At 37.3% G+C, this 17071-nt stretch overlaps 1 protein-coding gene across 1 annotated transcript in view; it reads left to right on the top strand.

Moving 5' to 3' along the window:
* The window catches only part of pard3bb (par-3 family cell polarity regulator beta b), a 332881-nt gene that overhangs the window by 88956 nt on the left and 226854 nt on the right, over nt 1–17071 (top strand). Inside the window, 1 exon segment of the mRNA XM_081368961.1 lies at nt 3593–3669. Coding sequence (XP_081225087.1) covers nt 3593–3669 — 77 coding nt within the window.

Here is a 17071-nt window from a genome sequence, read left to right as displayed (position 1 = left end):
GGACACAGAAGTCTTGAGGTTTGTTTAGATGCAACTTTGCAAACCTAAGCCGTGCTGCCAAGTTCTTTTTATAGAGAAGAGGCTTTTTCCTTGCAACCCTTCCTATCATGCCATACTTGTCTTTTTCTAATTGTATTGTCATGAACTTTAACATTTAAGATGTTAACTAAGGCATGTAGAGTCTGAGATGTAGCTCTTTGGGGTTTTGCGATTTCTCTGAGCAGTGCACTGTCTGACCTTGTGGTGAATCTGCTGGGACGTCCACACCTGGAAAGAATGGCAACTGTCTTGACTGTTTTCCACTTGTGAATAATTTTCCTCACTGTAGAATGATGGACTTCAAATTGTTTGGAAATGGCTGTATAACCCTTCCTAAATGGCAGCAAAAATTGCTTCTCTAAGATCATTTCTGATGTCTTTCCTCCTTGGCATTGTATTAACACACACCTGAATGCTCTAGAGCAGCAAACTGGCATAACTTCTGCTTTTATAGAGGTGATCACACTTGCTGATGATCAGTTAATCAAACATTAACCGACTGCTGAGTGCAGTCAACAGTCTGACTGCTACTTAACCTCTTAATTCCTATGGAAGCAGGAAGGGTGTACTTAGTTCGTCACCAATTGCTTCCCTGTTTTGGCTTATGTAAAATAAGTAATGACACAGTGCAATATGTCATGTGTTGTATTTACTTAATTTTAAGACCTGCTAATATTTGATTGAAAATATTTGTATACATTTTTTTTGCCTTACATAATATTTAGGGCTGTCAAAATTAACACATTAACTTGCTTAATGGGATTCTGACATTATTTCTGTGAAACGGCTTTTTTGAACACACCTAAAATGTCTGCACAGAAAGTCGCTTCACAGACAGCACCGCAGAACCGCATTTAGTGCTCTTCTGCATCTTAACGTGCTTGAACGGTCAAAAAATCATTTTTGGCGAGTATCCTCGCAAGCCCAGTCTTACATGAGTTAAAAACTCTGAAATGACTGTAATGATTTGGGATAAATCGGATTTGTCAGATCTGCATCATGTGTGTCAGGTCCGCTGCAGTTTATTGGCTGTTGCTTAATTGATCAATATTTTTAAATTGGTTCGTCTGTAGTAGAGCATTGGATAGATCATGGATCAGAGCACAGTGTCCAGTTTACATGGTGCTTTATTAAACTTGTTTATCTGTATTCATGCCCATGAACGGTTATATATTAGGATCATTCTACTGGATTATGAAGTCATGCTTCTCTGTCGGGCTGGTTGTTAGATGTAATTGACTGAATGGAGAGGAGCAGCACTCTGGCTGTCTCTCTAAACAGCTGGAGGTCTGGAAGAGAACTGTGTTTCCTTGTAGTTGTGTTGAAAGCAAGGCCGAGGGGCAGCCCTGGGGACTTTTATCCCGGTAGATCCTGAGCTTTAGTAGGCAGTGGAGAGTGAGTTGAGGGCTTCTGAGAATGTTCAGGTTTGAATGAAGACCCAAAGATGAGTTAGGCTGAGCACACTGCTGACCCCCTGCTGTACTGAGGAAAGTCTTTTTTTCCTTATTAGTCATGCGTGCTAAACCAAGCAACATAATTAAATACACAATTACATTTTTCTACAGACACCAGTAAATCAAAACAGAGGTCATAAAATATATATATATATATATATATATATAATATATAAATATCATATTAAAACGATTTCTTGATCATGTGACACTAGCTGAAGACTGGAATAATGATGCTGAAAATTCAGCTTAGTATATTTCAACATCTAATGTATTTAAATAGAAAACTCTTATTTTTAATTTTAATAATATTACTGTTTCTTCCTCGTATTTTTAATCAATTAAAGGGAGCTTGGTAAGCATAAGAAACTTCTTTCAAAAAACATAAAAACATCTTACCGACCCCAAACTTTTGACTTGTACTGTATGTAAATTATATTTAATTGATATATTTTTATACATTTATACACGAAAGTGTACAGTTTTCTTTATATTTTAGGAACGAGGCAACCAATTTTTTCGTATGTTTACCTCAGATTTTATTCAGTTGCAGTATCAGCGGAGAATCATCTGAGGTCATGTGTAGTGAGAGCTGTTGCCCACCTGCATGGTTAAAGGCGTTTTAAACTATTGAAGGCAACATGCCTGAAAATGTATGCGGCGTGCTTGAGGGAGGCAGCAGACTGGAATTTACAAAGCGTCGTGTCAGAGCCTCTGACACCCAGACAGCTGCTGTTTGCTGTGCAGAAAAAGAACAAAATATTCCCTTAAACCTTCTTGAAACGCTGTCAGTTTTTTTCCTCCCTCACTTTCGCAGGGTGCTTGACGTGCCCCTACTCCACTGAAGTGTGAATAAGTGAGATGTAAACTGTGTTTAACTCAGGGTTCAGAGTCAGCTTCTGCTTCTGAGCCGGAGGAATGTTGCCGATCATACAACAAACGCTCATGTCCAGTCATGAAACCGTATTCTGGGCTGAAGAGGAGACAATTATGAAAAACGTGTTCATAATTGGGTGTATTGCTGGGAGAATCAGAATATTCTGTTGAGAATATATAATTCCAACTAAACCGTGGACTCCAAATGTATAATATAATAAGAGGCTTTTGCATCTGAACTCTTCATATACAGTTTTTATTTCGATTAGTCCACTTTAGACATTCTACCACTAACTATAGTATAAATAACTGCATGTAAATTAACTCTCATTAATTTGCAATTACGTCAACTGCCAGTCATTAAAGTATTATTAGACTGTTAGGATTAGTAGAATAATTTGACATGTTGCAAAGTTACTTTTGGTCAGTAGAATGTCTGTTACGGATCATCAAAGTAAAGTGTTAGTACACATTGAGCTGACGGTCTACTATTACTGGTTGTTTGAGATGTAGTTGTAAAGTTACTTATAGTTAGTAGAATGTCTAAAGTGGACTATCAATATGAAGTTTAACCATATATTCAATACTGTTCAAAAGTTTGGGGTTGTATGATTTTTCTGTTTTTGAGGCTCACCGATACTGCATTTATTTGATCAAAATGCAGTAAAACAGTAATAATGTAAAATATTATTACAATACAATATAACTGTTTTCTGTTTTATTATATTTTAAAATGTAATTTTTTCCTGCGATCAAAGCTGAATTTTCAGCATCATTACTCCAGTCTTCAGTGTCACATGATCCTTCAGAAATCATTCTAATATGATGATTTGATGCTCAATAATTATTTCTTCTAATTATCGATGTTGAAAACAGTTGTGCTGCATAATATTTTTAAGAAAACAGTCATACTTTTTTTAAATTCTTTGATGAATAGAAAGTTGAAAAGAACAGCATGAATTTGAAATCTTTTTTTTAAAACAATTTAAGCCCTTTCTGTCACTTTTGATCAATTTAATGCATCCTTGCTGAGTAAAAGTGTCAGTTGCTTGCGAAAAAAAAAAAAAAAAAACCTTCTGTATATAACAATAAATTATAGTAAACAATACAATTCCCCTACGTATAATTTTACTAAAACATACAAATATATAGTTGTGTATATATATATATATATACCAAATTATTAGTTTTTATTAATATTTTATTGTATGTTTGTTTTTCAGGTACTCCTCTACTAGTACGGAGCAGTAGTGATTCTGCTCTTGGACCACAGATGGAAGATGTGAATGGCAGAGCCATGGTAAAACCGCAATGATACACTCAAAACACATTGAGAGAGCTGATCTCGTCACCACATAACAATATAAAAGCTAACAACTATTAGTATAGATTACCATTATGTCTATAATGCAATCTACTACTTACAACCTGACGGACCGTGCTGGAAACATCTAGAACAGCTAAGCAGGACATACAGGTGGTGTCCAACTCATATGGCTGTTAAAAGCGCCTCATTGCATCCTATTGATCTTATAAGATATGCTTTCATGCTGGGTTTTACTATCCAGCCATCGTGACTACATTATTCAAGCTGATCTACACACAATAACCAGTTGGAACCAAACTGGTCTAAGCTGTTTTTTAGTGTGACATTGAGATTTTTCCCAATATAAGCATAGGTATACGTAATGTTTAGTTACAATGTAATTACAATGTAATTACAATGTAATATGTTAAAGCTACAAAAGTGTGTTTTCTAAACCACAAGTGGTGGTGTTGTTGCCAGACACACATCACCTTTAAAATAATATTCAGCTGAAAACATACTTAAACCCAAAGGTTCTCAGTGCATTCTAACTTCTTCTTAATGAGGAAGGGTTTTGTTGTTGTTGCTGGTCATTTTTCCAGAAGGTCTTTGTCTCAAGGTTTCCATTAAGGCTTCCAGACTAAAACCGGCAGCGAGACATCGATTCACTATTTTTTGTTCTTTTATAAGCATCCCACCTCTTTTGTTGCATCTTCATTCATTTGCTCATTTTTTTCTTCTCCTCCTCCCTCAATAAAATGCTCATCTAGAATAGCCCCAATGTTCTGATGAAATGGAACATTTGAGCAGAGCTGTATCGCTACAGTGTGTTGAATGCATTTATGGATCTTTGTGGAGTTAGTGAAGTATATCCATTTGTTTCTCTCTTACGTGCTCTCTCTCCCCCCTGGTCTGCTTAATGGACTGTCTCGCTCCCCCCCCCCACGCCTGCTTAATGGACTGGCTCAGAATAGATCGAGTTTTTTATGATTACCACTCTGCTCATTCAGAGCCTTTTATTGGAGCATCGTGGATGGCTTTAATGTACTTCACCTCTCTTTCTTTCGCTCCTCTCTGTCCTCATTCTCGCTCTGAATTTCTTTTTTTTTTGTGTCTTTCCATTTTGTTTCTATTTGCTTTATTCCTTTTTCTCTACCTGACCACAGGTTTACAACCAGTTGTATGTGGATTTTAGTGTGTGTGTTTGTATGTATGTGTGTGTATATATATATATATATATATATATATATATATATATATATATATATATATATATATATATATATACACACACACACACACACACACACACACACACACACACACACACACACACACACACACACACACACACACACACACACACACACACACACACACACACACACATATATATATATACACACACACACACACACACACACACACACACACACACACACACACACACACACACACACACACACACACACACACATATATATATATATATATATATATATATATATATATATATATATATATATATATATATATATATATATATATATATATATATATATATATATACATACATATATGTGTATATGTATGTGTGTTTATTTCTGTTAAGTTCTTCGCACTCTGCATGAATAGACCATTACATGTAGTAGTAGCTGAGTGATGGATTTAAGTGGCCGACAGCATGCTGGTAATTAATTAGTGTTTTCTCTGTTACTTTCTCTGTTACTCTGAGTGGGTAACAGAGTAATAAATCCTGTGTATGATTTATTGAGGGTTCTGTTCTCCATGGCTGTTATAAGCCGAGACCAGAGCAGAGGCATTCCTGCAGTATCAAGTGGCACTGAGCGGCTTTCAGATAATTTATGTGTCTGATGAGAAACTTTCCTTTTGTCTGCACACCCTCAAACAGGCAGGAAACCTGCGGCACGACACCCAACTTCAACACAACCTGACAGACAAAGCCTCAGTACCAAGATGGATGAGGTTATCCCTTTCCTCCCGACCCCGAGCCTCTTTCACCCCCAGCTCTCCCTGCAGGGTTAAGGGAACTCCCGCTCTTCCCCGGTGACAGGAATGTGCAGCGGACAGCGGAACCTCAAGAGTATAATGTGCTCACGCTCATACACCTCTATCAGTGTTCCAGAACGCTCCACAAACATTGCCAAACAGAGACTCTTCCTTCCTGCAATATGATTCCAGTGCTTTGGCCTCGGTCTCTGTCCGCAAGACCTTTGTCGTCTTCCCTTGGTTGTTTTGGCCTTCTTCCTTAGATATTCATTACACATTAAAGCATTTTTCTTGGGTGCCCTCACACCTGCGGCCGTCCCCGTTTCCTTTTCCCTTATGCTGCTCCGTGCTTCTTTCATCTCTCCCCTTCATCGCCTGTATATCATTTAGCAGCCGGCTGGCTGACTCCTGTGTTTTCATTGTATTTAAGAAGCTTTATTTCCTGCAGGGCTTACAGCACCTGTGGCACATCAGAGATTGAGGTTCTCTGCTCTCTTTCTGTCAAACACACAAACTCATAGACGGATCGCCTTCACTGATACACACACATAGAAAATAGATTTTGCAGTGGAATATGGAAAACATTATTTGGGCCAGATGGTGGGATGCTGCTAGGACAGTTTCGCCTTGTTTGCACTTGCTCTGATGTGGGAGAGGATAGTCTTGCATTGCTAGACTTTTTGGTTATTAACATAAAGGTCCACATTGCAACAGCCAAAATCTACCAACTTAGACAGGAAGAGATCATCTGACATGTAAAGTGACCAACCACAGAGGTTTTTATTTTTATTTTTTTTATACCAGCCGGGAATGAACTAAGGGAAAAAACAAAACTTTTATTCAGCGATGATCCATTAAATCGATCAAATGTGATAGTTAAGACATGTTTTATGATAAATATGATGGATCATGCGATACTGAAGGCTGGAGTAATGGCTGCTGAAATAGTTTTTATTACATTTTATAATATATTCAAATTGAATAAACTTATTTTCAATTTACTTATTTACAATATTACGTGTTTTTTTACTATATTTTTTTTATCAAATAAATGCAGCCTTTTTTTTCAAAAATAATGATATAAATAATGAAAAATAATGAAATAAAAACTTTTTTTTTTTAAACTTACCGCCCCCAAATTTTTGAATGGTAGTGTGGCAGTTGTGTATATATATATTTTAAAGAAGAGCATTTTTCTAAAGAAGAATTTTCACCTAGAAATCAGGTACACGCATGAAACGCCAAACATCGGCTAAGTCCGAATGCTTAAAAATGCTGCCTTTGGAGGACGAATTCCAAGGTAGGAAGGCATCAAGGCACTAAGTCTGAATGCAATAACTTCACTTCCTGTCTCCTGAGATACCTTCATCTGATCGATTTTTGAAGGCAGTATAGATGTATACTTCGCTGCCTTTGATTTCCCACAATCCTATGCGTTCCATTCGGTGACTGTTGGGCTCAAGCGTGCCGCACAAGCCCTGAAAAGTGAAGCCAAAACGTCTCGATCGCCCCCCGGTGACTGGTCCTAGTATAGGTCATAAGCCCCGCCTCCCCGTGTTATTCAACGGGACGTGAGACCAACTAAACAATTTAATACACTTCAAATATCTTTTTTCTAAAGGTGGTTTCTTTCATTTGCTGTCGTTTTTATCACAAGTTCAAGTGTCTGTTTCAAAAATAACTCTCCCCGAGTGCATTCCGTGAGAGTGAGGGCGGAGCGTTAATTTTGCGGCTTTACTTCCTGCTCACTACTGCGTAGGTCTGGTCCTGAGATCGCTACTGCGCAGACTCAAGTTCCAATATGTCAGCGCCATACTGAAACTGGCGGCTTCAGTTCTCATCAATGAAAGAGAGCGAAGGGGCGTCGTCCATCTTTTTTTACAGTCTATGGTTGGGCTACAAAAAGAAAGATGGTGTCTGACAGTTGCGGTTGGTGGTCAGTTTGTGTATAAATGTACTTTTTCGACCAACGTTTTCCACTTCTGATGTCATTTCAAGTGAGAAATTACTATTGTAGTAATTAAATATTCATTTAGTTTTCACCAAAGCTTGCTCTTATTTTGCTGTAGATCATTAAGCCTTTACGTTGCCTCAGAAGTCTGTCCGAAATCAGTTTCGAGACGTACCTTCATGCACAAACGCTGCCTGCAAAGTCATTGCCTGATAGGGCAGCGAGGCAGCAAGTCAGCTGACTACGTTTTTGGACTCAGCCATCGACAAGCCACAAGAGAAACAAAAGGGCTATATATACACAAGGGTTAATGAGACTAACAAGACACACAAGGGAACACTCAGGGACTAATCAACATTAAAAACTACAAAGGCCTACAAACATGGCACAGAAACAATACAAAACACATAAAACAGTAAATACATGTAGTTTATTATTATTACTCAGTACTTAAATGCATAATTACACTTTATGGTGGACACCTTAAAAAAATGTAACCACAAATGTTTATGTAGATCATTCATAAATGCCTTATGCAAATTGTTGGGGAAAATTTGCTTAGCAAGGCGTCTCTGCACTTCTGAGAGCTCATATCTAATCTTACTGTTTCAAACTGTGGTTTGGTCCCAGTTGGCAGGCTAGTAGAGCACTTTTCCACCAGTTTAATAACTTGGAACTGTAATCTTGTAAGAAAAAAAAGTTTCAGTCTGCTCTAAGGGCCCTTTCACACCTGAAAGTCCGCACCAAGGTCCGAACCAAAGTTCATGTTTTGATACATTGTATACATTAGCTTAGTTTTGGTTTGGTTTCACATTGCAATTATGCGAGCGCACTAAAGAACTTTACATGACGTACTTGCGTCCTGTCGTCATCATCTATATGGGCTGCATCTTGACATTGATTGGTTTGTAAACGGACATGCGTCTGACGTCAGAGTGTTGTCAAATCGGTGGGTAACTTTGACAAGAATGAATGAACAGAATGAACATATCGTTGCCACTATACTTTTATTATTTCGACATTACTCCCAGCAGCACCAACTATACTTGAGGCTAGTTCAAATTCGCCAAATGAACGTCCTCGTTGTGCGAACATTTTATCATCGCCGGCAGGACGCAGGACAAGTGTGTGTGTGTGAATCAGCTGGAAGAAACGCTGCGGGCAGGACTGCACATAAATATTCTTCTTCAGTTGTTTAGGCTACGCGGGAACCACCGGAACTTCCTGTAAATGGTCTGAAAGTCCGAACCATACAGAAAATGCTTTCACACTGGAAACGAACCAAACCTTTGCTCAGTTTGATCCGGACTGAGACCACCTCTTTTCGGCGGACCAAATTTCGTCTGTTTAGTCCGGACCGTGGTCCGGGGGAGGTTTCACACCTGTAATTTTGATTCGGACCAAACTGAAAAGTCCGAAAGTCCGGACCAAACAAGGTAGGTGTGAAAAGGGCCCTTACAGTTTTTGTGTGCAGTTCGGAAGTGTCATCTGAGTCTATTTTGAAGAGTACTCATTGCAGACTACTCCTGTGCACCTTCCTGCACTGTAGCAAATGGACCATCTAGCGTCATTTCTCACATTATTATCTAAATCCACTGTAAAAGTCATAGTTTTCAATTTAAAATCAGAACTCCAGAGGATGGAGACAGCAGATAAGGTTTGTAACCTTGGAAACTGTCACTTGCGAATATATTTCTACAGATATTAGTCATGAGAGACAGAGATTCCGTTGGGATATATTTGTCCTGTGTGTCCTAGTCTATTTTTATAACCGCAGAACGTTAAAGTCCCTTAAGAACCAATTAGATATGTGGATTTGTTTTTATCTTCGCTGGTTGTTATGTTGGTGGTCCGAGTGTGAACCCAGGGACCTCACCCTGCAGTCCCACTGGCCAGCTCGGTGTTTCCGAGAGGGTCCGCCCGCACCGCACACCTCTCATCTGGGATTAGAGTTTTCACTTGTTGGGGTTCATATACCTTTGTGGCAAGAAGAAGTCCAGTGTCCACTGGATAAGCACACTTTATATGTTACTTTAGTTTTTGTTTTGTTAATTAATAACACAAAGGTTCACATTGCATTTTCTTCTAGCCAAGTTCTTATTCAAGCCACAATTTTGCGAAAATCTGCCCACTTAGACAGGAAGAGATCCTCTGATATGTTAAAGGGATAGTTCACCCAAAAATAAAAATTCTGTTCATTTACCCATCTTCAAGTTGCTCTAAACCTATATGAGTTTCTTTCTTCTGTTGAACACAACATAATACATTTTGAAGAATGTTGGTAACCAAATAGTTTCTGGTCACCATTGACTTCCATAGTATTTATTTTTCCATATTATGGAAAGCAATGGGGACCAGCAACTGTTTGGTTACCAACATTCTTCAAAATATCTTCTTTTGAGTTCAACATAGTCTCATACAGGTTTAGAACATCTTGAGGGTGAGCGAATGATAATAGAATTTTTCATTTGTGGGTGAACTATCCAACCACAGCCTTTTATTTATATTATACCGTTCAAAGTTTATAGCTTTTATTTAAAGTTTATTACTTTTATTCAGCAAGGAAGTGTTAAATGTATCAAATGTTATAGTAAAGTAATTTGTAATCTCACAAAACTTTTTTTTTCTTAATTAAAGATGATAAATGGCAGGGGGAGAAGTAAAGTTCAGAAACTACTTGAAAGATATTACCCGCTAGCATAAAATTCACCAACAGTTTTTTAATTGCAAAGCACCAAGCCATCTCACTTTACCAGATAATGACCACTTTTCCGCTCCTGTATCCAGTGGGATTTGTAGCACTGGTTCAGCTCTTACAGCACTCTCTTGAACAGGGGTTAGGAACCTTTTTTTACCAAAGAGCCAATTTTAAATTTTTGGTTAATGCATTTTTCCAAAAGAGCCACAGCTAAATAATAAAAAAAATGTATTAAAAAATATATATTATATATTATTATTATACTTTTTTTAATAATATTTTAATAATTGTACATTTATTAGGTCCATAGACAATTAAAAACAAACAAATATCCAACAAACAATAAATAACAAGTTGCAATATGGAATGATCTCTAGGATTTCTGTCATGACACTCGCAAACATCAACATGCACTTTGGCCGGTACAACTTGAAATATATTATTATTCTAATTTTTTTTATTTCATTAACTTCAGTAGGTAGCACAAAGTTTTTGTAATCGGCTGCTTTTGATCAAATAAAAGAGCCAGGTGTGACTCCCGAGCCCTTGGTTCCTGACCGCTGCTCTAGAATATCAGTAATACTGAGTGACCGGCAAAGTCGAACCCCACACATCTCATCTCAACTTCCTTTCACTGTGTAAAACCTGAGCCGAAATTCAATGTGTTGATGTCACTGGAGTGATAGTTCTAGACGTTCTAACCTCAGCTCACACAGAAAGACACAATGTGTAATGCTTAACATACAAATAAAGCATAAAATACAAATAAATCAGTGTAGGGGTGGAAGATATGACCAATTATTATGAAAAATTTGATATTACGGTTTATAGTATTATAATATTTTTGTTTATGATATATATATATGCAAACCTCTACGGTAACCTCAATGGTGCAAACATCTACGGTATGTGACTTGACAAATGTGACCCTGGACCGCAAAACCAGTCACATGGGTATTTTTTTAAAAAAAATTTTTTACATTTATAAATCATATGCAAGCTGAATAAATAAGCTTCCCATTGATTTACGGTTTTTTTGATTTGAGGGTGCAAAAAAATCGAAACATTGAGAAAATCGCCTTGAGAAGCATTTATTGTCCATTTATGTTCGCGATTGTGCTCATTCACTCTCAAAAAAACATATTTTATATATTTGCGGTAGGAAATTTACAAAATATCTTCATGCAACATGATCTTTACTTAATATCCTAATGATTTTTGGCCTAAAAGAAAAATCGATAATTTTGGCCCATACAAAGTATCGTTAGCTATTGCCACAAATATACACGTAAGACATACTACGGGTATATTTTACGGGTATACATACCGTAAGTTTTCTAATCCAGGGTCACAAATTACTGTCAGGGTATAAACCTGTCATATTGCTCAGGCTTACATCAGTGTATTTGTGGTTGAGTGTGTTTTTCCCCAAAAATTAGTTCAGTGCAACCGATTACATTGGTTAAGGTTACAGTGACGGGTAGGTTTAGGCATCAGTGTTTGGTGTAGGCACTCAGTACAGTGATTGACATGACCAATGAAAACTTTAGATGAGTGTTTTCTTGTGTTTGTGAGATGCCTTGTGACGTCAACGCCTGACTTATACCTGATTAGCTTGGCCTCTCGCTGTCTGTACTGTGAACTCTCACACACTCTCTGCTCTCTCACATGCTTCGTTAAAATGACACTCAAAAGGGATACATGATCTCAAATTAAAACGGCTCTGCTTTTAATCCAACAGCCTCTCATTCACAAACCCCCAATTAACATCAATTTCTCTGTCTCGCTTTCTCCCTCTCTCCCTCTCCCTCTTTCTCTTTCAGTCTATTGGGTGTAATTACACTGGCACTTTTCATTGATGAAGGCTTATGTACAGCTGGAGGAGATACGTGTTTGCGTGTGACAGAAAGAGTGAGAACCTGAACAAAGAAACCTAAGAAACGTGGCAGGAGACCATTACTGGGATTTTTCACTCATCGTTTATGTCATTCCCAAGTTACCAAACTATGCCGACGTGTTAGAAACGCAGTAGCTTTTACAGTTTTACAGTTTTAGAAAGCATAGAGCTCAATGTTCTATGTAACATTCACATGTTGGAACTGTAGTTCAACGTTCATTGCACTCACTAGCAGTCAAAACTATGTATAGCTGATAATGTGGACTTAATGCATACCTATTGTTAAATCAGCTATTGTCTGCCCTAATCTCTGTAATCTCAATAAGAAGCTTTTATTATTGGTATTGTCATGTTCTTTAATTTTTCTATTCAGTGGATGTGCATTCATTTAATTCAGCAATAAGATTCTGAGGCATTATTCACAGATTTCTCTCAATGGCAGAAAGTAAATGAAACCGTATATTGCATGGCTATTGTACTTGGTCCCATTAGGCAAAACCTATGAATAAATGTGAAGAAAGGCCACATTTACACTGCAGGTCTTGATTCCCAATTCCGATTTTTTGACTATGTCCGATATTTTTGAGGACCCGCTTACATCTTCTTTTAAAAGTGACCCTTATCTGATTTCTGCATTTACACTACACTTGGCGAAACTGACAAAAAATAACATTATGATATCAAGAAATCGATTTCAATAGTGCATTGAGTTTCATTTATTGACATGGAATTCATAGAAACATTTTTAATGCAATATTTTAATCCTTATATCAAAATCATTATTTACATACAGTACAAATTCTTCAAGACAGTGATTAGTTACACAGATCCGCTATAAAAGTTAGTGTGTACTAACGGTCTGGTAGAACATCAGATGTTCTTGGTTCGAATCTGCCCTTGTATTGTTTTTTTCCCCCTCATTTTCTATTTATATATATAGATATACACTCACCTAAAGGGTTATTAGGAACACCTGTTCAATTTCTCATTAATGCAATTGTCTAATCAACCAATCACATGGCAGTTGCTTCAATGCATTTAGGGGTGTGGTCCTGGTCAAGACAATCTCCTGAACTCCAAACTGAATGTCTGAATGGGAAAGAAAGGTGATTTAAGCAATTTTGAGCGTGGCATGGTTGTTGGTGCCAGACGGGCCGGTCTGAGTATTTCACAATCTGCTCAGTTACTGGGATTTTCACGCACAACCATTTCAAGGGTTTACAAAGAATGGTGTGAAAAGGGAAAAACATCCAGTATGCGGCAGTCCTGTGGGCGAAAATGCCTTGTTGATGCTAGAGGAGAATGGGCCGACTGATTCAAGCTGATAGAAGAGCAACTTTGTTTGCCACTCGTTACAACCGAGGTATATATATAAATAATATAAATATATATATATATATATTATATATATAAATATATATTTATATATATATAACGAGGTATATATATAAATAACCACTTGTTACAACTGAGGTATGCAGCAAAGCATTTGTGAAGCCACAACACGCACAACCTTGAGGCGGATGGGCTACAACAGCAGAAGACCCCACTGGGTACCACTCATCTCCACTACAAATAGGAAAAAGAGGCTACAATTTGCACGAGCTCACCAAAATTGGACAGTTGAAGACTGGAAAAATGTTGCCTGGTCTGATAGTCTTGATTTCTGTTGAGACATTCAGATGGTAGAGTCAGAATTTGGCGTAAACAGAATGAGAAAATGAATCCATCATGCCTTGTTACCACTGTGCAGGCTGGTGGTGGTGGTGTAATGGTGTGGGGGATGTTTTCTTGGCACACTTTAGGCCCCTTAGTGCCAATTGGGCATCGTTTAAATGCCACAGCCTACCAGAGCATTGTTTCTGACCATGTCCATCCCTTTATGACCACCATGTACCCATCCTTTGATGGCTACTTCCAGCAGGATAATGCACCGTGTCACAAAGCTCGAATCATTTCAAATTGGTTTCTTGAACATGACAATGAGTTCACTGTATTAAAATGGCCCCCACAGTCACCAGATCTCAACCCAATAAAGCATCTTTGGGATGTGGTGGAACGGGAGCTTCGTGCCCTGGATGTGCATCCCACAAATCTCCATCAACTGCAAGATGCTATCCTATCAATATGGGCCAACATTTCTAAAGAATGCTTTCAGCACCTTGTTGAATCAATGCCACGTAGAATTAAGGCAGTTCTGAAGGCGAAAGGGGGTCAAACACAGTATTAGTATGGTGTTCATAATAATCCTTTAGGTGAGTGTATATCACCTTAATCACCTTTTATTGTTTTCTAATCTAATGAGTATGGGTGATTTTATAAAAAAAAAAAAAAAGACAAATTAAATGTTACAAAATGTGTATTTTAATCATGTATTTCTATTTCATTCTGCATACTATTCAAATTCAATTACTTTAGTACCATTGAGATGCTTAGGGGTGGGCGAAATGACCAAAATCATGACACAACAAACATTTCAGCACATTGTTATCATCAGTGCTTAAACTGCAACAAACATTCACCCTTTTCTTAGTATATTAACAATTAGGGGCAATCAGCTGAATTCTGTTTAGCTCAAGTTGAACTCTAAGAGAGTATGGCAATTAGCATGTGTGGCACAGAATATTGCAGATATACAAGTGCAGCAAATAAAGGATACAAACAATATAAATATGACAAACACCACAAAGAAACCCCATAAGAAAAGAAAACACAGGAGTGTTCTAATTCTTCATACAATTATAATGATAAAGAAAAAAACAGAAAAAAAGAAAAAAAACAGTAGTGTTAGAGGAAAACAAAAACTTTTACAAATAAAAACAGGAAAATTCTAATCCTTCATTCATACCCTCAGGGAATAGAGACTTGAGTTCAAAGATCCAAAAGGCCTCCCTTTGCAGCAATTTTTTATCCTCTCAATGCCCAGGAACTTCATGTCAGACAAAGAGTGTTTGGCAAACTTAAAGTGACGATAGATTGGAGATGTGTCATCCTGGCTTTTAATGGCACTTGCATGTTCAATGATTCTTGTGTGCAATGCACATGTGGTTTTGCCAACATAGCAGTCAACATGAACAAATGATAATATGGATCACATACTGTATGTACTCTGGCAAGTAATCAGTTGTCTAACCTTGTGCTTTTAGTGTATGAAGAAATTTACATTTGACATTTTTAATGCAAGAGGTACAATTGTAACTGAAGACAAGTTATAACGAAAGAACAAAGAAACGAATTACAAGCATATAGGAAAACAAGATTTTAGAAAATAGTTTTTATCTTTTTTTGTTGTTTGTTTGATCAACAGCTGGTATATTTGGATGCTGTCACTTTAAGATCGACTGCATGGGTCCAGAATACTTGTGTGTTTTCCTTCTCAACTGTTTACATTCACTTAAGACATAAATGACTGTGTTTACTTGCAACGACGGACATTTTAACACATAAGTATGTTTATTTAACTGTTCTCTCTCTAATAACAAGAGAGTTTTTATGGTTTTTGTCAACTAATAACCCTGTTCAGGAACTGAATTGTTATTTCAAAGGGATTTCAAATTATTTTCTGAATGGCACACAATACTAAAGGGCCGCTCACTTGGTTTTGGAGGCGTTTCCGACTCTTTGACCTACCGTTCTTCATCATGGTCCTTCACACATCTCCACCTCTCTCTTTCGTCTTCTCTGCTAGACCTGTCTTCTCAGAGTGTTTCTCCTCTTGGCTGTTGGAACATGCGGTGTGTCCATAATAAGCGAGTGTGTCTGAGAAATGACAGGGTTAGAGCTCACTAATGCACTGAGCATTGCACCCTTCTATACTGCAAACCACTAGAGAGGGAGGAAGATGGGCAGAGAAAGGGAGAGTCCACACTACTCTATACCTGATTGAGGTAATAGGCCTGCGTAATTGTTCAGATTGTCACTTGCCCTTTTTCGGCAGAAGTAAGTGGTTGGAAAAGAGAGAGCAATGGCCCTTGGGTATGCCCTCACCTCCCACTGAAGAGCTCAGGCAGACATTTCAAACTTTTCAGAAAATACTCTACCCTTTCCAAAGACAAAAGAAGTGCTAAAAAGGATCTTAAAAGCCAAATTGGTGGGTGTCAGTGATCCAGAATTTGCCACAGACTCCATTTGAGTTTTCACAGGCCATTATTTTAAGTGATTTTGAGATGTAATTAGTTTGGACGCAACAATTCTTTTGGATAATTATTGCCATTTTATTCCAGTATTTAGGTGGTCTTCTTTAACTAATGGAAGTTTAATCACCACTAAATATCCAGTACATTACCCAGCCTTAAACCCACGTGTTGTTTTTTTCAAACTAAACAGTATCTCTAAAAAAAAAAAAAAAAAAAAAAAAAAAAAATATATATATATATATATATATATATATATATATATATATATATATATATATAAAAGATGCAGACTTCCAACTGATTTTTATTTTAAGACTGTAAGTGATAATGTTCAGTCACAGCCTGTCATATAGCTAAATACTGTAAACCACGACAGATTGATCAGGAGAGGGATTTATTTTGCAACCGTATTCGACTGACTTTACATTATCCTGCTTATTAAATGGCTATTGTTAACTTGCTAAATAAATATGTGGACATGAAATATTGATTTGAGTTGTCAAATCAGTTATTATCTATTATCTAATTAATACAACTGTAATATTGTTGCAGTGTTTCTTGTTGCTAGGCAGATTTTGTAATGCACTATTTTGCCATTTACTCACCTTCATGTTGTTGCACACCTGGATGACTTACTGTCTTCTGTGGAACATAAAAAAAATACATTACAGTAATTATTAATAGTCATTGTCACTACAATCAAT

The sequence above is a fragment of the Scardinius erythrophthalmus genome, assembly GCF_964197995.2.
Source record: "Scardinius erythrophthalmus genome assembly, chromosome: 6".
Lineage (NCBI taxonomy): Eukaryota > Metazoa > Chordata > Actinopteri > Cypriniformes > Leuciscidae > Scardinius > Scardinius erythrophthalmus.
This window is presented reverse-complemented; position numbering and strand designations above follow the sequence as displayed.